The sequence below is a fragment of the Rhinopithecus bieti genome, unplaced genomic scaffold, assembly GCF_001698545.2.
Source record: "Rhinopithecus bieti isolate Rb0 unplaced genomic scaffold, ASM169854v2 scaffold_788, whole genome shotgun sequence".
NCBI lineage: Eukaryota > Metazoa > Chordata > Mammalia > Primates > Cercopithecidae > Rhinopithecus > Rhinopithecus bieti.
Window position 1 is genome coordinate 3,337,841 of NW_016803416.1, and position 23,644 is coordinate 3,361,484.

The window sequence follows — 23,644 nt, forward strand, 5'->3', positions numbered from 1 at the left end:
GAAGTATCTTTGTATTAGAAATTGCAGGACCGTAGCAGAGAGAATTTCCAAAGAAACCAAGCCACTTAAGGAACTGCATTAAACTACGTAGGAGAAATGTAGGGTCCTACAGCAAATGACTGCTTCTAGCAATGCATGCTGAGTATTAGCAAATTAAAAGCAGACTAGACTTTGTTTAATTGGCTGTATCAAGGCTAAAAAAAAAAGATTAAATTAAATTATAAAAGATTAAATTAAATTATTTTTGGAAGATGCCTGGTGAGATTCAAATTTTCAAATGGCCATTGTACAAATGCCTCATCCCATCTACTAAAGTTTATGCTAGGACAAGAAGTGGCTCTTATTCACCATGTAATCTGACCCCTATGCCATTTGGCTAAATGTCTTGCATGGTTTAGTCCCTCAGTAAAAATAAATTGTATTTAATTTAATTATCAGTCTAAGATTTGTATAAATATTTTCTCTTATATGTATAAAATTTTATAAGACTTTTATAAATATTTTTTCACTGGTGATTTTAAAATATAGAAGCCTCTGAGAGGATGGTATACATGCTTATAGAATATTCATTAATTATTTTCCTTATAGTACTTTTAGTTGCTTATATTCTTATACTTTGACTAAAGTTTCTTTTTAATTAATTACTTTGTATTTATAACTGATATATAATAATTGTGCATATTTATGGGATACAGTGTGATGTTTCAATGTATGTGTACATTGTATAATGATCAAATCAGGGTAATTACCATACCCATAACTTTAAACATTTATCATTTCTTTTCAGTGACAACATTTAAAATCTTCCACATTGTTATTTGCTATAGTCACCCTACTGTATAATAGAAAACAACAATATTTGTCTATATGTTTTTCCAATATGCCAAATTTCAATAAAATGTGCTTTTAAATTGTAGTTACTATGCTCCTGGGAATTTCTTTTTTTTTTTTTTTTTCTGAGACGTTGTCTTGCTCAGTCCCCCAGGCTGGAGTGCAGTGGCGCGATCTCGGCTCACTGCAAGCTCCACCTCCCAGGTTCACGCCATTCTCCTGCCTCAGCCTCCCGAGTAGCTGGGACTACAGGCGCCCACCACCTCGCCCAGCTAATTTTTTTTGGATTTTTAGTAGAGACAGGGTTTCACCATGTTAGCCAGGGTGGTCTCGATCTCCTGACCTCGTGATCCACCTGCCTTGGGAGATGGAGTCTCGCACTGTCTCCCGGGCTGGAGCGCAATGGTGCGATCTCAACTCACTGCAACCTCCACCTCCCAGTTCAAGCAATTTTCCTGCCTCAGCCTCCCGAGTAGCTAGGATTACAGGCGTCTACCACCACACCTGGCTAATTTTTTGTATTTTTAGTAGAGATGGGGTTACACCATGTTGGCCAGGTTGGTCTCAAACTCCTGACCTCGTGATCCACTCGCCTCGGCCTCCCAAAGTTCTGGGATTACAAGCATGAACCACCGTGCCCAGCCCCTCTGAGGAATTCTTATGGTGGCCATCTTGCCCAAGATGACAGAAACACAAGTCAATTTCACCACAAATCTTGGTCAGCATGAGGAGAGTACTAAACTTGGTCAGATGCGTCAACTTTGGGAGTTAGTGAGGAAACAGGTAAACAGAGTTGAAACAGAGACTTCACTTCATTGGGCAGGTTAACAGCATTTCCTCTGCTCTGCTTTTGCAGAAGTTAATGAATATGTGGCCTCGTCTTCTTCTGAGTCATCCTAACCCAGGGCAAACCTTATGTCAACAGTTGATGTAAGGTGATCCAATTTGATAAAATTACTATTTATCTCTAATCCGTTAAGGTTCTTCAGGTAAGTTTGCTTCTATGATCAAATTAATATAAAAGACCCATTAGTGAAAGCTTAATGGAGCTCTAATTTCAATCATTTTGTTTACTCATAAAATATTCCCCTATCATAAACTTTGAAAAATCCACCCTGTCAACAAATTTCACTATGATCACACCCTAGGCCATTATGGACTTCTGGGAGTCCAGCCTGAATAAAGACAGCAGAATCAGAACATCTATTATAAAGAAACTTTTCTGCAGATGTACAAGAGGTCTTCCAGTGTTTATTTTTTTAATAAAAAGCTCCTATTTATCCTTGCATACTGATTTACCTATTATGCAATATAAATATTTTGATCACAAATGACCTTTTCTTAAAGTGAGATACCTTAAGAAAAAATTTCTATTTGTAGTACTTATTTTGTCCATAAATTGCAACAAACATTTCCAGGTACAAGATCATTGAGGCATGGTGGATACACGGATGTGTGCAGACACTGCCCACCAGTCATGCCACGGTTGAGTGCACAAAGTTCTCCCAGCCCTCTTCTCTAACCAGTGCTCCAGGAGGCCACTGTCTCCAATCAGAATTGGAATGAGATGGGACCACTTACCATCTTACTTCTACATGTTTCTGATTGCCTGTGTGCCCTGGGATATGTTCCTAGGTGATTCTGATCCTTCTGGCCAGAAGCTTGTACACTTCAGCCCAGCTCTGCACATTCAACAACTGTGGCTTTATGCTGCTTTGCTCATGTCTGACCAAAGCAAGTTGCATAACCATACACACGGTCACAGGAAAAACATTAGGTAGAAAGCCACCTACAACCCTTTTTATTTTCTGCCCAGTCATTTGATCTGAAGTAAACAGAGTGATTTCTTTTCAAAGTATTAATTTGCTATTTCAGTATCAAGGTAGGATTCTGCTTTTGTATTTAACTTCCATGATTTTAAAAAATAGATTAAATTAAAAAATTCATGAATTTACTGTGGATTTCAGTGAGTTCCCTTTTTTCAGCAAGTTTCCCTGTTTCTGTTATTATAGCATCAGGGCTAACATATTGGGGAAGTTATAGTCATGCACTTCTCTTTTTCATTATACCCCTAAATCTGGGAAATCAATGAGATCTATTCTTTGCCAAAATGGTTCTGAAATTCACCTCATCGCCATTGTCACCACCATAATCCTAGGGAAGACATTCATCATCTCACAATTTTATAATCATAGCCTCACACACATGCACGTATATATACACACAGAGACACATACACATATGTATACATACACGTATATTCTATGTGCACATTTGTCTGTATACATACATATATAAATATACAATATATACACATATATCCAGATACATATATACATGTATAATGCATATACACACATATTTCATGTTTATATGTATATTAAAAGTATCAAAATATGGAAACATTGCCAAGTATGAGGAAATTATATGCATTTTTCCCACATCTAACAAATTTGGGGATGAAATGTTTCAATACATGAACACACAAACACACACACACACACACACACACACACACACAATAAATGCAAAACTTACCGGTTGACCTCCCCACCATCTATGATTAAATTTCTCTCGCCCTCGCAGATGAAAAGTGGCATCAAATACAGGATCATACATTGAATTGCCAACAATTCCATGTGATTCTGGATACAGCCCCTTTTTGTAAAAGCAAATTTATTGTTAAAATAACAATACAATAATCCACATATATTAGTTCTAGTATAAATTTTCTTAGCATAGAAGGTTTTATAGAAATACCTAATTTCCAAAATTATGTAAGACATATATAACCTTCACTGTGTATCTGTTTGAGCAAACGTGAATAATATCTAAGGGAAAAATTACAAGCCGTCTGAGAAACTTGATATGATAAGAAATTTAATATTGGGGTTTTTTACTGCTATAATTTAATAAGATGACAATAATTTTCATTATTATAAATTAACCTTTAGTTTGGAATGTATACATGTGCCTCCAAAGAAGTTTCTATTTCTAAATACACTTTTCCTTCTTTCTAAATTCTATTCCTCCCCAAATCAATTTTTAAAAAAGATAAATAAATTATGTTTTAAAGAACGAGTGATAGAATTTGAAGTACCTGAAAACTAAAACATAGCCCTGCAGTCAACATTTTTATTTGCAAATTCAGAAAATAAACAATAGACCCTCTGGTATTCGAGAGAAGTTTAATGTATATGTTCAAACAGAACTGCACCTGAAAAAAGGTTTCAGCTTTAAAGTTGGAATGAAGTTCAATCGCCCACAAAGTTGTAAAAGGCATTTGCTGTGAACAAACGACCCAGATAAGATGGAAAACAGAAAGATTTTCTTTGAACACTAAGGAACACATTTTAAAAGTAAAGTCTCCCCTTTAAAGTCATTCCAGGATGAAATCAGCCCTTTGAACATATGTCATTTGAAGAAATACTTACAGTGGCCAAAGTGTATAAGTTAGGAAAGGTTTTAGTTGGGTACACCGGCCTCATGTAGGGCGAATGTGTGCCACAAGACCCTGGAAAGAGAATTGCAAATATTAGAACAAGAGAACCAACAGGAATTGCTTATAGAAAATCCATTTTATAAACACTCAGACAGGTGTTGCCTTCACTTTTGTATTTCAAATAATAAAACACATTTAAAACTACGTGCTCATAGATCTCAAAGCCCACAGCCCACTGGTGACTGTGGAGATCCTGGATTACAGATAAGAACACAGAGTATGGAAATTACTTACTTAGTTTTTCAATATTAGGCATGACTTTGCTGCCTTTCTTCATGTATGATGCACGGAAGCCGTCCACAGAGAAGATGATTAATGGAGGGTGAACAAACCTTAAACAGTAACACATTAAGCTTTTAGAAACATTATTGCCACAGAGTTGCCATTACGCCTAGTGATTCTCAATAATGGGAGCAATCATTTCCAAGAAAAAATTTTGGCCGGGTGCAGTGGCTTACACCTACAATCCCAGCACTTTGAGAGGCCAAGGCGGGCTGATCACCTGAGTTCAAGAGTTTGAGACCGGCCCCGTCTCTACTACAAATACAAAAATTAGCTGGGCGTGGTGGCGGGCACCTGTAATCCCAGCTACTTGGGATGCTGAAGCAGGAGAATCACTTGAACAGGGGAGACAGATATTGCAGTGAGCTGAGATCGCACCATTGCACTCCAGCCTGGGCAACAAGAGTGAAACTCCATCTCAAAAAAATAAAATTAAATTAAAAAACTGAACACATTCATTTAACCATTTAACCACAAGCCAGTCGTGGTTAAATCAAGACTGCCCAACAAAAATATTCTGCCAGTCATTCATTATCTGAATTCTTGTGTATGAGATCTGTGAAGTTATGGTACAAATTAAAAAGTCATGAAACATTTCTGTTTTGTAACAAATAACACAGTGACCTGTTGTTATTCATTGGTAGCTTTTTTTGAGATGAACTATCAAGGCTGCCCTTTCTGCCTTGTTCTTCATGTCTGTGAAGATCATTTTTACGCCACGGATGTGCTTCTTGGGATTCTCTAAATACTCCATGAGTGTATTCTCTCCCCAGGTGATGCTTTTGTTCTTATGGGCCTCTGTATAAGAGAATCCAATGGCCTGATCTATCTTCCCTGCAAAGAGACCACAGAGATTTGACCCAGCCATGTGTTCGCCTCCCTTTTCAACAGTGTGAAACTGGGCACACTTCTGAATAAAAATTCTCTTGCCTTTTTCAACATCACCCATATTTAATTCTCTCTTTGGTCATTGGTGCTATAAAGGTTCCCATTCGGAAGCCAGATGTCCCACTGTCTTGGATGACTTCTTTTTTTGAGAGGGGGTCTCTTTCATCCAGGCTGGAGTCCAGTGGCACTATCTTGGCTCACTGCAACCTCCACCTCCTGGAATCAAGCAATTCTCATGCCTCTATCTCCCGAGTAGCTGAAATTACAAATGCGCTCCACCACTCCTGGCTAATTTTTTTTTGTATTTTTTTTTTTTTTAGTAGAGACGGGGTGTTGCCATGTTGGCCAGGCTGGTCTCAAACTCCTGACCTCAAGTGATCTGCCCACCTCGGCCTCCCAAAGTGCTGGGATTACAGGTGTGTAATCAAAAAGTAATAATTACTTATTGGATAACATAGTTTTAAAGTTTCTCTAGACTTCCTCTTTCATTCCCCACTCCCCCCAAAATAGGCAAAACAAGAACTCCAGAAAAAACAATACTGAAAAAAGTCTTAGCCAGAATATTCAGATGCACTTTGTAAAATCTTCATCTGAGGTGGAATATAGGGGATGTTCAGATCCCAGTATGTGCAGAGATGATTGGAGAAAACTGGGGGAAAGAAAACTGTCACCATTTCAAGACGTACCTTCAACCTTTCGACTGATGAATTCCTCCTAAGTACTCATAAGTTTGCCTGTATAAGAGGATTTCAGCTTCACATTGTTTCTAAACACTTTTCATTTCCTGTGAGAGTTTATCAGCTCATACGTAAAACTTCAAAATAGTCATAAAATATACTTACCCTGCCGGGCATTCTGGAGCTTTTATTTCCTCACAGTCATCATCAACCCAATGGGACTCTCCTATAAGGAAAAACGGGTAAATGTATTGTTGAATCTAATTACAAATGCCATGCCTTGAAGCTCGCAATTCTGGGATCTGTGTCCTGTTTGATACTTTCTTTACGGGGTATCACCAAAAAAAAAAAAAAAAAAAAAAAAAAAAATTCTGAAAAAAAATCTAGTTTCTGGTTTGGCTTATAAAGTACACCCATACATGATGGGAAAGCTAAGATTTAATAACCGCAAGTGGCGAGGTGTTTATTTCAGCCTTCCGAGTCTAAGTGGTTTGTAGATTAAAAAAACCAGTGGCGTCAGTGAACAAAATTTCATGTTTGTATCCCTCCAGAAATAAACTGTTTGGTCATTAGATGGAACATTCTTTTCTCCACCACCGGAGATCTCAAAGACATAGAAAGCATGGCAAAACTTCCCTTTAGATGAAAAAAAAAAAAAAAGAAAAAGAAGAAAAAAAAAGCTTAGAATCTACAGAGATAATAAATGGAAGATTACAATAGAAAGATTATTTGCCAATAAATCTGCATACAGCCCTTGAATTTAGAAAGGAAAAAAAATACTGAATTTCATTTTTTGTCTTCCACCAAGATCTAAGAGCATAAACCTGTCTTTCCTGAGTTACCGCTATCGAGAATTGAGAACAGAAAAGGCCTCAGATAAAAAATACGCTTTCCTTTGAAGAAAATAAAATTATCAAAAGAATTTGCCTTAAATTATTTTAAGACAAACAAAAGTTACATGTCCTGAACAGAAGTAAAATTCGTAACCAACACATTGGAGAAATTCCTCCCAGGTAAAGAGAACTGGAAATCTTCTCTGGTCAGTAAGACTCTAACTACTGGACAATGGAGTAACTACAACACTCCTTAAAATAAAGAATATTTAGTACACATATAGTAACCCAGAGCACACATGTGGGCCTCACAAAAGTACTGAAACTAGAATTTTGAACCAGTAAAAGCCAATGTTTAATGATTCAATGATCAATGATACTAAGGGCTTATTTAAAAAAAAAAAAAAAATTATTTCTAATAGCCTTTGTGGCTTCCTGGTACACTTACTGCAGAGGAAAATTAAAAAGGAAAGGGGAATAGATTCTCAACCAATGTTATGCTTCAAAATAAAAGCATAATTATTGGGTAGGGGAAATTAACAATACAATAGTTATTTGTATGGGGAAATTCTTCAAATATATTAATGTAATAACCTCTTGCCACAGCTAAACACCTTATATATTGCAGAACTGACTTGATTTTTTTCCTGAAATCTTTTAACAAACTTCTTCTTAAAATTTCCACATCAGAGATAATGAAAAGGACTTGATTTAGAAATTTAAAAAGTGACTTACGAATAATAGATAAAGATTCTTGGATCTTCCCATCAACTTCTGTAAGTGGGTTGCATGGCAACTTAAACCCATTAAAGAGAGTAAGTGCATCTTTTATATTTTCTGTAGTCCATTGACTATTGTTAATTATTGGAATAAAAGCATCATATTCCACAATCAACCAGACAAAGCCAACACTCATGCATATATGGTTTTGGGGTATAACAGGAAATGCTGGTCCCCTCATCCCCTTTACCAGCAAGTACCCCCATCCCTGGGCCATTGTCAATGCCTTGGTGAACAGCTTACATCCAATGGATGAAAAAGCCCTGGCCCCTTGCCTCAAGAGTAGTGACTTGGATTTACTTTTCAGAGCAAGCAATAGAGGGAGGTGAGGCTAACCGAGAGCACGTCCTCACTTGCCCCTCCACACTCCTACTTCCCTATCCTGTTTCCCTTTCCTCCGACATGGTTTTCCTGCAGTATATCCATTTCCTCAATAAACTGCATGTACCAAATCCCTGTGTCAGACTCTGCTTCTAGAAAACTTGACCTAAAACCGAGACAGGAAATTTAGAAATCTCTTCATTATTATGGTTCTGTCTAATTAAGAAATTCTAGTTTCTTTCCTTTTTACTTCAGATCAGTGAAATGCAGAGTAGCAAAACTAATGAAGAAGCATGAGAAATTAAAAAGGATAATTCATTCCTTCCCCCCAAACTCATATCCAGTGTGGTCTATTCCTAGCATCCAGGATCTCCTGGAGCACCTCCAGTTTTTATTCTTTTAAAGCTCAGGCCAATCCAAAGAAACACGTACCTTTGCAAACCACTTGGTAATTGGTACAGCAGTCCCCCCTGGCCAAGCAGTCCTCCGAGCAGTGACAGGCATTTTCTTCATTTCTGACTTCTCCACATCTGTCCTTAGTACACTCCCAGCCACGGGCTAAAATCATCCCAATAAAACATTTTCACTGCTGCACACTAACCAAATGAAAGAAGCCACAATTGCTTACAGGATTTCCAATGAAGTGAGCTAAAATCTCACATCATTTACTCTGCTTGTGAAATTTGAGTTGGCTTGAGGCCCAGATGACATTTGGAGAACTTACAGATAAGATGAATTTCTAAGTTTTCAAGTCAGAGAACAATATCACGATGCAATTGGGTTCCTTTGGAAAAACGGGGCCCTGAAAGGCAAGCAAGTATCCCTACCATTCTCCAATTGTCCTAAAGGATCCAACACATTTATGGCATCGAAAGTTTGTGATAGGGCTACCTATTATTGTAGGGACAGCCTCTACAGCTTGGCTCTTTTACTTTCTGAAGTGGATATGCTTAGCTTTATTTTTATTTTATGTATGTATTTATTTTTGACAGAGTCTTGCTCTCTTGCCCAGTCTGGAGTGCCATGGCGCAGTCTCGGCTCACTGTAACCTCCGCCTCCCTGGTTCAAGCGATTATCCCACCTCAGCCTCCTGAGTAGCCGGGATTACAAATATATGCCACCATGCCTAGCTAATTTTTGTATTTTTAATAGAAACGGGGTTTCACCATGTTGGCCAGGCTGGCCTCAAACTCCTGACCTCAGGTGATCCTCCTGCCTTGGCCTCCCAATGTGCTAGGATTACAGGCATGAGCCACCGCGCCCAGCCTAAAGTAGCTGTGCTTAGCCTTAATCAGTGTGATTCAAACACAAATCACAGGACAACTACATGGTTTCTATCTGCACCTGGAGGTTAAAGTCCTAAATAAGATGTGAAGAGTATAAAGGGGGCATTACGATGTTTGCTCAAGATTCTAACCACTGACCAAGTGTGGTCCTACCTACAAAGACAGGTCAGAGTTCCTACTTTCAACAAGCCAAGTAAATGGGTTACAGATTTCCCTCTGATTGAGGGCTCACTGCTTAATTCTTATATTCAGAAAAACAACCTTTCCATTTTAAAAGGAGAGCTGTTTTCTGACTTTTTCATCTGCTAGAGTGTAAGCTCCATGGCAGGAAAAGTAACACCTCTCTCTTCACTCTTCTATTTCCAGTGGCAGACTGTAAACCCGGGAGACTGTGCCTGGCACCTGCTAGGTGTTCAATGAATATGTATTAAATTGAACTGGAAGTGACTATGGAGATAAAATATAGCTCTTTAAATTCAGAACTACTGTATTGAGAACTTTCATGGTTAATTAATTTACTCATTGACTCTTATACCATATTTTCCATGCTCTCGGTGCTAGGATGTCATAAAGAATAGGAGAGACTAGGTCTGTCTTCATGGAGCTTACACTCCCATTGGAAAAGACAGATCATAGGCAAGTAAACAAGTAAGCAAGATCATTTCAGCTTGTGCCAAGTGTTGCGAAGGAAGTAACAGGTGGCACTGATAGAGAAAGGGTGAAAACAGGGTGCTACTCCAGGAAATAGAATGGTCAAGAAAGGTGTCACTGAACTAAAACACACATGAACACTTCAGGCCTTTATCTCTTAAAATATGTCATAAGTGGAAAGGAATGATTTTGAAAGCAATCCTGCCTCTTAGTAATATTCTACCAAGAGAAACTATTGTTAGGTGAATACATTAATAAAGAGATATTATGGACCAGGCGCAATGGCTCATGCCTGTAATCCCAACTCTTTGGGAGGCCAAGGCGGGCGGATCATGAGGTCAGGAGCTTGAGACCAGCCTAGCCAACATGGTGAAACCCCATCTCTACTAAAGATACAAAAAAATTAGCCAGGCATGGTGGCACATGCCTGTAATACCAGCTACTCAGGAGGCTGAGACAGGAGAATCGCTTGAACCCAAGAGGCGGAGGTCACAGTGAGCCAAGACCGCGCCATTGCACTCAAGCCTAGGCTACAGGGAGACTCTGTCTCAAAAGAAAAAAAAAAAAAGAGATATTAGTTGTTCGGCATAAGTGCTACCCCTGGCCCTTTTGGTCAATCATTAGCCAGAAAACTATGCAACTTCTATTTAATTTTTACTCTTTTAGAATTACCTTTGCATCCTGATTCTGTTCTCTGATATTTTTTGTTGTTTTGTTTTGTTGAGACAGAGTCTCACTGTTACCCAGGCTGGAGTGCAGTGGCGTAATCTCAATTCACTGCAACCTCTACCTTTCAGGTTCAAGTGGTTCTCCTGACTCAGCCTCCCGAGAAACTGGGATTACAGGAGTCTCCCACCATGCCTGGGTAATTTTTGCATTTTTGGTAGAGATGGGGTTTCATCATGTTGGCCAGGCTGGTCTCAAACTCCTGACATCAAGTGATCCGCCTCCTTCAGCCTCCCAAAGTGCTGAGATTACAGATGTGAGCCACCATGCCCAGCCATTCTGATTTTTCAATATCCCGTTTCCATTCCCTTCTCTTCTCGAGCAGATTAAGTGCTTAGAATTGCTTTTCCCATGACCTGCTCTTCCCAAATGATGAGCAATTTTCTAAGGTTGCTTTGACTAGAGATATTGTGGGTTTTTTTCAATTCAAGGTGATTCTATCCACCAATAAACTTTTATTCCAATCCTAATTCCATAAGAAAATCATGTCTACATCACTTACAAAAGAATATCATTATTAATAAGCTATGTTTATTGAAGAACTATTATGTACGAATGAAATAAAAAATAATTCCAGAGTTTAAAGTGAACTATACACAAAGGACAAGTCAGTCATCTGTGTAATTTTCAAACATGGTATTAAACATAAAAAATATTTAACCTTATTGGAAAATAAGGAGGAGGTCACCTACCAGATTATTTTAAAAATATTTTTTAAAATAAGAATATTCAGTGCTGAAAGGAAGTGATGAAAGGCCCTTGTGTCGTTTAGTAGAAACATAAACTTTCAGAAGTATAATTCTGTAATGTATATTTAAATTTAAAAAATGCATATATACTTTGACCCCAAAATCCCACTTCCAAAAATTTATCTTAAGGAAAATAGGCAAAAGTATGAATATGCATAAATTATATTCATTGATACACCATTCACAATAGCAAAACTCGGGGAAATATTCATTTAATTACTCAATGAATTAGGTTGCAACAGTTCAATGGAATACTATGTAGCCATTCAAAATGAGGATGTGTATAAAGATTTATTAATACAGATACTTTCCCACACATGCATATATATACATACAGTTGGGAAAATAGACATACACACATAGATACATACTGAAAACACACACACAGAGTTATCAAAGTTTCACTGAATCACTGTGGTTGTTTCTAGGCAGTGCTCCCTCAGCAAAGGAGAATCTCAGAGACTTGTTTTTCTCTTCATCCTTTTATTATTATTTGATATTTGATTCCTTCACATTCAGGATATGTTATCTTTGTACACAGGGAAATGGACTATAAGATATTATTATATCCCATCCTTAATAAATTGAGGAACAAAGGCATGAACTACATTCAAAAGAGAGCTAAGCTAGAGTCAGGGATTCATCACATTATGCAAAGAATTCTAAGACCAGGAATCCAGAAGTTTGATCTTACTTGCCACAGACAAGATATTCAAGGTAAGGAGGAAACATAAAACATTAGTAAATTCCTTAGTGCCAAGCAAACACAGATTGCTGGCTTGAAATAATGTTTTAGAGCCAAAAATCTCTGCTGGAACATCTGTTCCATCTATACATTCAGCTTACAATAGTCCCAGCAATTCAGTTTGCAGACCCACAACTAAAAGAAACTGGGAGAAGTTCCAAAGAAAAGCAACCTCCAAAAGAGTGGTTAAATGGTTGGAAAATGTATTCTGCAAAAAACAGCCTAATGAAGCTGTTCTTATTGCAGGATCGCAGGAGGAAACCCAACTAGAACTAGTAAGGAAGTTTATGTTGGATTTCATATAAATCAAGAGTTACCACTTAAGCAAAACACAGTAATATCTGTTTCTAATGATAACATTTGAAAGATCAAGCTAACAGCAATGATAGTAAGAGTTAGGTCTTTGAAAGAATTGTCTAAGCATAAAAGTCCAAAAACAAGAAATATCTGGCCAAGGAAACTGTGGAAACTGCTTCTGGTGATGTCAAGAACAGGATTGACTGTTGTCTTTCTCAGATAGTTTGAATATGGTGTTGTCCAGAAGCATGGTGGATAGCTTACAAGATATCTAAAAAATCCTATCTGAAATACTGGGCTTTGAAAACCTAGTAGGTGGGATGGCAGAAGTCCCCAGAGGTGTTTTTCTCAACTTATGTGCATTCATACAGAAGCCTGTATATCCTAATAACTGTTCCAGTACAAAAGAAATGTAAAGAAAGTCACAAAAAGTGTAGAGGAAGATTTTAGAGCTACCCAGAGCGTGAAACTCCAAACAGAATTCCATAACAATTTTCCATTTGCACAGACAGTAGGGAATGACAGGCAGACTAACAGGTACTATACAGTAAGATGAAGTAAAACAAATGCTAGAAGCTGGCTAAGCAAGAAAAAAAATTTTTTTTTAAAGAATATACACAGGCTAGGCGCAGTGGCTCACGCCTATAATCCCAGCACTTTGGGAGGCTGAGGTGGGAGGATCACAAGGTCAGGAGATCAAGACCGTCCTGGCTAACATAGTGAAACCCTGTCTCTACTAAAATTACAAAAAATTAGCCGGGTGTGGTGGTGGGCGCCTGTAGTCCCAGCTACTCGGGAGGCTGAGGCAGGAGAATGACGTGAACCTGGGAGGTGGAGCTTGCAGTGAGCTGAGACCACGCCACTGTATTCCAGCCTGGGTGACAGAGCAAGACTCTGTCTCAAAAAAAAAAAAAAAAAAAAAAAGAAAAGAATGTACACAGTTAGGCTGGGCACAGTGGCTCATTCCTATAATCCTAGCACTTTGGGAGGCCAAGGTGGGAAGATTGCTTGAAGCCAGGAGTTCAAGACCAACCTGACCAATACAGTGAGACACTGTCTCTTAATAAATAAATAATAAAAAAGAACATACACAATTTGAGCTCACACGCCCTAGCAGTGAATGTGGGAATTGACAGCAAGAGATAGAAAGGAAGAAGGTGAAGACACAAAAACGAAAACAAAAAAAACCATTTCCAAAACCAGTACATCATGACTGCTGCTGCAAAGAACCTCCCTCTGCTGGATCTTGTGTGGAAACAATGGTCATTGACACAGTGTATGTTCTTCATACACCCAATGATCATTCAACAAACGAAACTAAAATCCACCATTTGGATAGACCAAAGCAGGGTGGCCACTCCAGGATGCATACAATAGCAGGCAGTCTTTAAACCGTCTACTTGAAGGTAGAGAGGACTCATTAGTTACATACCTGTCTTCAAACAGAGCTCATCAAAGTCATGGCAGCAACTGGTGTAGCTCTTACACAAGTTGTCACAGCGACAATCAGGAGGTCCAGCTTCTTGAAGTTCAAAGCACCTGCCCTTGCAAGATCCGGAGATGTTAGTCCAGGGGGAGTCCGATAGCACTGCAAAGAACAAGAGGCAAAGACAATGGATTGGAGAGTGGTCGTGTCACCACGGAGAGGCGGCACTGGGAAGCTGCGTGGTGTGATGCTGCAGTGGACTCTGGAGGAGAAGACTGGCTCCATTACTTGCTACCCACGTACCCTGGGCAGGCTGCCCAACTTCCTTGTTCTACGATTTCCTCATCTGTAAAGTGGGGGACTCATAAAAGTAACTCTATGTTGAAATAAGAATTAATCAATCCGTGTAAAACACTTAACCGCATGTCAGACATATAGAAAGAGTAACAAGTGTTGGCGATTGGTTCAATTACTATTTATAATTATTATTACTGCAAATCTGTGATGGTTAGTGCCCCATGGGTGCTAACAATGACCACAGAGAACATACCTTGATCTATATCCTTAGAAACAAGAGAGCATGTCCCTACTTAAAAATCCAAAACGTTTTGCAAGGAAAATTCAGCTCAAATGTTCCAAGAACAGACCGAATATATGAGATTGAAATAGAAGACTTTTACAATTTCAGCTGGTGTTTTACAAATACAAGCTCTACAATCTTGGCTTCTCAAAAAAAAATCTTCCATCAATATTTTCACATGATATAAGTGTATGTAAAAATCAAAAGAATCAACTAAAATTCGGGGAAAAAAAGAATTCAGTGAGATAAAAATTCCACAAATTTGTAATATGCACACAATATAGTTTCAAAATTAAATGGAAGTTTCATTCTCAGTACTGCCTAAATGATAAAATAGCTAGGTATTTTATTTGGTATAAATTTAATCATATGTATGTAGAACCTACATGAAGAACATAAGAAAACTCTACCAAAAAAAAAATTTTAAGATCTAATTAAGGTGGGGCGAGGTGCCTCATGCCTGTAATCCCAGCACTTTGGGAGGCTGAGGTTGGTGGACCATCTGAGGCCAGGAGTTCGAGACCAGCCTGGCCAAAACAGTAAAACCTGGTCTCTACTAAAAATATAAAAATTAGCCCGGTGTGGTAGCAGGTGCCTATAATACCAGTTACTCAGGAGGCTAAGGCAGGAGAATTGCCCAAACCTGCGAGGCAGAGGGTGCAGTGAGCCGAGATCACACACACACACACACACACACACACATATATATGATCTAATTAAAATGAAGGACATACTACCTTAAAGGTAAAAAATCAATATTATAAAAATACTAATTCTTCCCAAACAAACCTGAAGACTCAATGCAATCACAGCCAAAAATATTGAGAGTTCATGAAACTTGAAATAATATTAAATGCTTATTTAAAAATAAAATATTTTAAAATAGAAAACCTCTTGAAAGGAAAAGTAATTTGATAAAGACTAGATAGCAAAGTATATTCTGAAGTTAAATAATCAAAGCAGTTTGGTACTAGAAAATAAGTATATTGGCCGGGAGGGGTGGTTCAAGCCTGTAATCCCAGCACTTTGGGAGGCCAAGACGGGCGGATCACGAGGTCAGGACATCGAGACCATCCTGGCTAACCCGGTGAAACCCCGTCTCTACTAAAAAATACAAAAAAACTAGCCGGGCGAGGTGGTGGGCGCCTGTAGTCCCAGCTACTCGGGAGGCTGAGGCAGGAGAATGGCGTGAACCCGGGAGGCGGAGCTTGCAGTGAGCTGAGATCTGGCCATGCACTCCAGCCCAGGCGACAGAGCAAGACTCCATCTCAAAAAAAAAAGAAAAGAAAAGAAAAGAAAAGAAAATATGTAGAATAATGTTGTGGATGGGGCCCCATCAGTAAGTAGGGACTAGAAATAATTAAGTTAGAGTCTCATCTCAATATACAAAACAATTTCTGATAAATGGAAAATATAAACAGTCTCATAAATGTTTCTAGGAATTAAAATTTTTGTAAAGTAGAACGTAATTTAGAAAGACCTATCAATATGTTAAAATGCTTATAAATGTTTCACCCAGAAATTCTATTACTAGAAATTTACCATTTACACATATTTGCAAAAGTTTGCCAAGCTACATGTACAAAAAAATGTCCATTGTTCATTGCAGTCCTTTTGTTACAGGTAGAGACCCTGAAATCAACCAAAGTTGTTTTTCCCATCAAGAAAGAATGAATCACTATATCCATAAGTGGGCTATTGCACACCCCTTAAAAAGAATGAGTCAGATCTGCGTAGGCTAATATGGAAAGATCTACAAAAGATATAAATAAGTTGTTTAAAGAATAAATACAGGGTAAAGTGCTATATATTAGACTTTGTGTTTAAAAATAGAGATAAACAGGGCAATAAGGATAGAAATGAAGATAGAACTAAAAACAGAGCCAGAATTAGAGACGAGTGAGTGACAGAGTGGGGCAGAAGGAGGGAGAAAATGTCCAAGTTTGTATCACATTTTTAAAATGCAAGTGTGAGTACACTTTTTCCTTCTGTAAGAAACAGCTTACAGAATTACATTTAGGGAAAATGAGAAAGAGAGGAAGAAGATTTTTGCCTTCTTGTTGTTTGAAATTTCTAACATTCTACAAACTCACATGTAGCTGCCTGGTCTTTTGTTTGCTTACTTACCTTCTCTTTCCTTCTCTCTCATTATATATACATACCATACAATATATGTGTGTGTGGGTACGTATATTTATGTACAAAATATATACTGTATAATATATGTCTGTGTGGGTATATGTACATATGTATGAAATACATGCCATATATGTGTATGGGTATGTATATATGTACAAAATATGTATCATATAATAGATATGTGTCTAGATATGTGTATATATATACAAAATATATACCATATGTGTGTGTGGGCATGTGTATATATGTATAAAATATATACCATATAATATATGTAAATATCCTAATAAATATTATTGACATGCGATTTATAATTTTATTTTCTTATTTACATGCTTATGAATTTTTCATTTTTTATAATTCATATGTTGTACATTTAAAATCAAGAAAAAGCAAGAAGCAGGAGGAGAACAGATGTTAAATATCACTTCTGGGTTCGCCCAAGCCATTTATCTGAACATTCTTTGTCCTTTGTCCTCATTAAAGTCAGAGTCATCCAATCCCAGCCTTTAAAGCATCAGATCAGTTCAACTAAAGCAAACAGATTGACCAGACCATGAGATGTGAAACATTTTTGCATGGTTGCTCCCAGGATGTTGAAAGACATACAAACCATACCAGTTCAGTTTAGAAAATAATATTTATTTCCAATGCAGAGGTCCATAAACCACATTTTTCTATTGTCTTTGACCAACCTATCAACAGCGCATGCTGAACCATAAGAAACCATGGAGGTAGGAGGGGTTGAGAAGTAAAAAAAAAAAAAAAAAAAAAAAAATGAAAAAAAATAGAGAAAGTCCTACAGTAAAAATAAATATAAGGAACGTACTTACAATAGAATATTCCTTAAGGATACTGCTTAGATAGACTCATTTCAACATCTATCTAGTAAATTTTCAGTAGAATTCATTCCCACGAGCTGCTTAAATAAATAAGCTTAAATAAATAAGCTTAGCTGTGCTGATAGCTGAGATACTTCAAAGAGATCTAAAGGCAATTTGTTTACTGATGTGCGGTGTTCCTGCATGCATTTGAAATTGTCCTGCAACCACGCGCCTTGCTTTCCTTCATCATAATCATCTCTTCCCTGTGTCTTTCATTCCTTTTTTTTTGTTTGTTTTTCAGACGGAGTTTTGCTCTTGTTGCCCAGGCTGGAGTGCAATGGCGCAATCTCAGCTCACTGTAACCTCTGCCTCCCAGGTTCAAAGGATTCTCTTTCCTCAGCCTCCTGAGTAGCTGGGATTACAGGCACTCACCACCACACCCAGCAATTTTTGTATTTTTAGTAGAGACAGCTAATTTTTTGTATTTTTAGTAGAGACAGGGTTTCACCATGTTAGCCAGGATGGTCTCTATCTCCCGACCTCGTGATCCGCCTGCCTCAGCGTCCCAAAGTGCTGGGACTACAGGCGTGAGCCACCGCGCCAGGCCTATCTCTTTTAAATAGAGTGAGTGTATGGTGACACCTCAGTAATGCCAGACACTCCTGTGTGCAATGGAAAAGACAATCTTGATGAGTTGACTGTACAAAAAAATAAATAAAATGATTAAATTAACAAATAAATAAAATAGAACAATAGAGTGGAATATTCACTCTGCCTTTCCAGGGTCTATTCCATCCCAGCCATATTCTTTCATGACAAGCTCTAGTCCCAACTGTTTTCCTAGGAGTTCTGCAATCCACCTTTATATTCTTTTTTTAATCATTTTTTTATGGATGAATAATGGAGGTACACAGTTTTGGGGTGAAAAACCTTCTCCCTGCACCCAGCCTAAGGTGTTTAAAATCAAGAAAAAGCAAGAAGCAGAAGGAGAATAATGTTAAATGTCATTTCTAGGCTCACCCAAGCCATATATCTGAACATTCTGCTCATCCCTTAGTCCTTTGTTCCTGCATGCATTTGAAGTTTTTAGGACTTCTCTCTTTATTGTACCTGATGTAATGTCAAATAGAGAAAGATTATCTGATTTATTAGAAGTCTGAGTTTTAAAATCTGTTGTCTTCCTTTACTTGACCTAAATCAAGAGAACATTGATATAAGCACTTCAGATGCATAACTTATTGAGAGGTGGGATGAAAACTGAAACATCAATGAACCTGTGGTATCCCAAATTTTTCATCATTACTGAGATCACCATAAAAACTCAGAAAACAACTAAAACAAACAAAGTACTCTCAAATGTATCAAGGCAGAAATATGTGATAAGTATGAAACTTGGAATTTCTTATGAGGTATTTGCTAATACCTGTATGAGATTCAAATTATATTGCTGTCTTATAAATTACATGTTTAATTAATTAACACCATTAAAAACGATGTTATTTTACTTCAAAGATGCAAGTCAATTCCAGAATCTTGAAAAACAAATGTTCATAGTTTTATATAGTGTTCTTTTAAAATAGAGACCTCAAATTTTAAAATACACATATGTACATATATGACATGTATAACAACAATGCAATGCACTTCTTATTTTTCACAAAAGCATAATTTCATGATTTAAAGAAACACCAAAGTAAAACGTACTTTATTTCATTCAAATTCATAATTCTGACAGAAACAGGTAAAATTACTTTTACTTAAGTCAACTTAATGTCTAAAATATTCCATCTTACGATATGTATAAAAAGGTAGGGTTGTAGAATTCTTGTGCCAGCCGGGTACGGTGGCTCACGTCTATAATCTCAGCACTTGGGGAGGCCAAGGCAGGCCGATCACCTGCGGTCGAGAGTTCGAGACCAGCCTGACAAACATGGAGAAAACCTGTCTCTACTAAAAATACAAAATTAGCCGGGCATGGGGGTGCATGCCTGTAATCCCAGCTAGGGCTGAAGCAGGAGAATCGCTTGAGGCGGAGGTTGCGGTGAGACGAGATCATGCCATTGCACTCCAGCCTGGGCAACAAGAGTGAAACTCCATCTCAAAAAACAACAATGAAAAAAGAATTCTAGTGCCATTTGTTCCATAATATACAAATAATAATAATAATAATAATGATTTAAATTATTGGAAGGAGCCTAACTGATGACAAAAGTTATAGCCAAAACATTACTTCATCTTAGGCTCCCAATCATATTTCCCTCTAAATCCCGCCCCCCACAAGATGCAAATACTCGAATCTGGATGATGGCCAATAGAAGAGGCAGTATTTAAGTCTGGAAACATTTAGCTTAGCCTAAAGCTGGAAGGTTCTTCTAAGCTTTGTCTGCTCCTGTTTATGATACTGCTGTCTATCTGTTCCTCCCATTCTCCTTGGTTCTTAGCCCAGGTGTTTCCTGAAAGTAAGAGTAAAACCTTAAAATGTGTTACCAGCTGTGGTTATACCACCTCCTTTTCTCAAGAGCATTGAAACAGGACAAGTTCCCCTGTGTCTGCTGCCCTGTTTGAAGCATAACCCACAGGGCAAGGCAGAGGACAGTGTGCATGGCATTCAAAATGCTGCCCAGCTCTAGAATTAATACTGTATTATGTCTCTTCTGAAGTATATGGTTCATTCTTTCTGGTCATACTCTTTTTGTATTGAATTTGCCATTTTTTCTTGATGCTTCTGACCTCACTTTTAGTAAATAAAGCTTACACACAGGCCTACACGGCAGTATCTTTGCTTCTTAAATACATCACTTTTTATAAATATTCATTACTGAAACATCACTGTTCTCTTCTCTTCACAGCTGCTAGGCCAGATTTCATAAACTTTTTTTTTTTAATAAATAGGTCCACCTGGGAAGTTTTTAAACACCTGTGCTTTCAAAACATTTGTAAATACAATGTCCTGACCAGGCTCAGTGGTTCATGCCTATAATCCTAGCAGTCTGGGAGGCCGAGGCAAGTGGATCACTTGAGATCAGGAGTTCGAGACTAGCCTGGCTAACATGGTGAAACCTCATCTCTACTAAATATACAAAAATTAGCCAGGTGTGGTGACCGGCGCCTGTAATCTCAGCTACTCGGGAGGCTGAGGCAGAAGAACTGCTTGAACCTCAGAGTTGGATGCTGCAGTGAGCTGAGATCACGCCACTGCACTCCAATCTGGGTGACAGAGTGAGACTGTCACTCTCAAAAAATAAATGCATACATACATACATACATACAATGTCCTCATATAGAGCTCACAAACTAGAAGGAAAAAAAAGATTTCTATGTAATTGAAGTTAAAAGTTAAAACTTTAATTCAACATCTAAACCACTTAAATAGAATTGAATGGTCATCAGTAGCATAAATCTGAATGATTTGCACATCTGCTACCAAACAATGAAATGTTGTCATTTAAAATTAAAGGAATTGTTATCTCAATAAGGTATAAGTTTAAACACTGGCCTTCAAACCAAATTGAAGATTAATTAAATGCATTATCACATACTTAACACCTTATAGTTCTCATCAGCCTTAAAGGCATTTTCAAAACTTTTCAGATAAATAAAAGCAACTTTATCCCCATTTTCCTGGTTGGAAAATTAGATCTCTAGGCCTTGTATGAGTTAGCAAAGGCCTGGATAAAATTTTAGATCATCTCACTGTAACTACAGTATTTTTTTCATTAACAAACGGTTTTACAAATTTTGTACATAGGTTTCAAATTTTAGAAGTTCTTTTCAAAATATAATTTTGGGGAATATTTGCTGATTTTATTGATTCAAAATCTAGGCTGAACTTCATGGAAGACTGGGGTTTCTGAGTATGTAAACTAGATAGAGGAGTCTCTACAGTTTTCAGATAAATGAAAATCACTACACTACAGCTCCATTTAACAAAGAACTGAAAATCTGTACCCTCCTTAGCTTCCAGTTCAGATAATTTCATTCCATTGACTTAAACTCCCCAATTTCTACCTGAAATTTCACATAAAGCCCCATGAGAGGATATTCCTCATGACAGAGTTTTGCTCACAAAGCAAATGGCTGATCTATGTCCCCTTTACAGTTTCCTACATTCTCCTGTGACAACATTTAAACAGCTTTTCATTGTAGAACATTGGTTAACGATAGGCAAAATTCTAAATCTATCAATGAAAATCATAAACCTTCTCAGCTTCCTAGTTAAGCCATTTTCTGATTTCCCTATGGATTCTCAAAGAAAAGGTTTACCCTTAAAGTTGTTAGAGACAGTCTACATTTCATATGAACCTATGCATTTCATTCACATACTTTTCAACTTTCCTTTCAAGCCACTAAAAACAATGATGAATTAAACTGAGCTTTTAAGTCTCTGTTAGCCAGCTATTCACAAGCTCACAAATTTTCTTTTGTCTTTTAATAATTAAATTACTTACATATCAAAGAGGGTATTCTATTTCCACCTGGAGACAGTTTCTAAATCACAAGTTTCAATGAAATAGACTCCTGCATAACACCACAAACATACACACTGCAAGCACACATGAGTACACAGACACCTGTAGACAAATTCTCTTGCAGTCTTAAAGGCAAATCAAGTGGGCCACATCAGACATATGAGACAAAGATGTCAAACTAAATCGCAGGTTTATATTTTCTTTGAATATTTATTCTAGCCATCTCACTATCTCATTCACCTGAATGCCCATTGTATTTACCCAACAGAATTATAAGTAGCTTTTCTCATTTCATGTCTCTTAATAAATCTATAAATCTTTTACGACCTGGTATAAAAAATCCTGTTCAGCCATTATTTCCTATCCTAACAATAAATCCAGATAACAAGTGTGTTAGTTAATTATAACAGTCTGTTTGCACTGCCACAACCTTGAAACTAACACCCCAGTCCATAGTACAGCAGCGAGGGTATCCATGTGTGCAGAACATTCTCAGCTATTGTTGAGGACTCTGAGAAGGTATGGTTACTAAACAACTGCATGCTTTTGAATGGTGAATCTCACTCTGATCAATCCGAAGCTAGCCATATATCAATACCCTTTGTGTTCCTTCTATTTGTTGCACTCTTGGAGCACTGAGCTTCCCAGAATTTCTTTGGCGCCTAAAAGTGTTGTTGGAAATAGGCATGGCTGCCTCCCCTCCTAGTGTCTTATTCTTACAGGCTTATAAAATTCACCTAGTATTTTCTGATGGGAAGGCTTTTCTAATTGTCAGAATAACCAGTCACATGTATCAATTGAGAGAGATCCTTTCTAAGCATATGCAGCATTTAAAAGATAAAGATATTTCCACTGTCTACAGTATGCTTTTACCTAGTTTACTAAGTACATCTTTGATTTTATTCAGGAGAAATCAACCACAGTTCCTAAAAGCAGATAAGCTACATCAAAAGAAAATTAAAAGTGTTCAGGCATACCCAAACCATACAATTCAGAGTTAAGTTGCATTGTATTCTAAGACTAAGCTTCACATAGTTAAAAGTTTAATAAATTATTTTAGATGATATCATAAAGGACTAAAATAACCAATGACTTAATTAAATAATTCAAGGAGCAAATTTGTGTGCATACTTAAGACCCTTTAGGTTTACAAATTATAATATAAACTATATTATTTTCTAGAAGTGGCATCTACTCATTAGTTCATATAGCTATTCTTAAGACATGTGGAAATAATTTACTATACACAAAATATTTTCAAAGACTAATAAATCCAATCTATACTTTTCAAGTTTTCCAATAGTGAGCACACACATTCAAGAGGCAATGAAACAGAATAATTCCTGGGATTTTTTTTTTTTAATCCAGAAAGAAAAGTAGAAATCATCTAAGTCTGCTCCTTATTGTACCGCTAAGGGAACAGACTTCACAAGTGACTTGCCCAACACCACACAGCAAGTTACAGGACTCCAGGGGACCAGTCTAGGATTTTAATGACTGTTTTCCAAAAGAAGTCAACTTTAAAAATAATGAGTGACTCAATTTTACATTCATTAAGGAAACAGCATTTAATTCTTTCAATCTCAGTTTTAGCCAGAGTAATATATAAAGAGGAAACAGAAAAAAAAAAAAAAAAAA

The 23,644-nt window shown here is 37.4% G+C and overlaps 2 protein-coding genes across 10 annotated transcripts in view; both read right to left on the reverse strand.

Moving 5' to 3' along the window:
• Positions 1-23,644, reverse strand: part of ENPP2 (ectonucleotide pyrophosphatase/phosphodiesterase 2) — a 132,418-nt gene that overhangs the window by 57,044 nt on the left and 51,730 nt on the right. For all 9 annotated transcript variants that reach the window (XM_017882881.1, XM_017882871.1, XM_017882862.1 and 6 more), the window contains exons 3-8: positions 14,001-14,156; positions 8,547-8,672; positions 6,346-6,406; positions 4,568-4,665; positions 4,266-4,345; positions 3,370-3,489 (exon numbers count right to left, since the gene is read on the reverse strand). In XM_017882881.1, coding sequence (XP_017738370.1) covers positions 3,370-3,489; positions 4,266-4,345; positions 4,568-4,665; positions 6,346-6,406; positions 8,547-8,672; positions 14,001-14,156 — 641 coding nt within the window. The remainder of the gene's footprint in view (positions 1-3,369; positions 3,490-4,265; positions 4,346-4,567; positions 4,666-6,345; positions 6,407-8,546; positions 8,673-14,000; positions 14,157-23,644) is intronic.
• Positions 5,247-5,564, reverse strand: LOC108536287 (cytochrome c-like). The gene has a single exon (XM_017882922.1). It carries the CDS (start codon positions 5,562-5,564, stop codon positions 5,250-5,252), a length of 315 nt encoding a protein of 104 aa, XP_017738411.1. The 3' UTR covers positions 5,247-5,249.

Excerpts from the sequence above, each read along its gene's own strand:
- LOC108536287 (XM_017882922.1), bottom strand. The coding sequence starts at position 5,564 with ATGGGTGATGTTGAAAAAGGCAAGAGAATTTTTATTCAGAAGTGTGCC.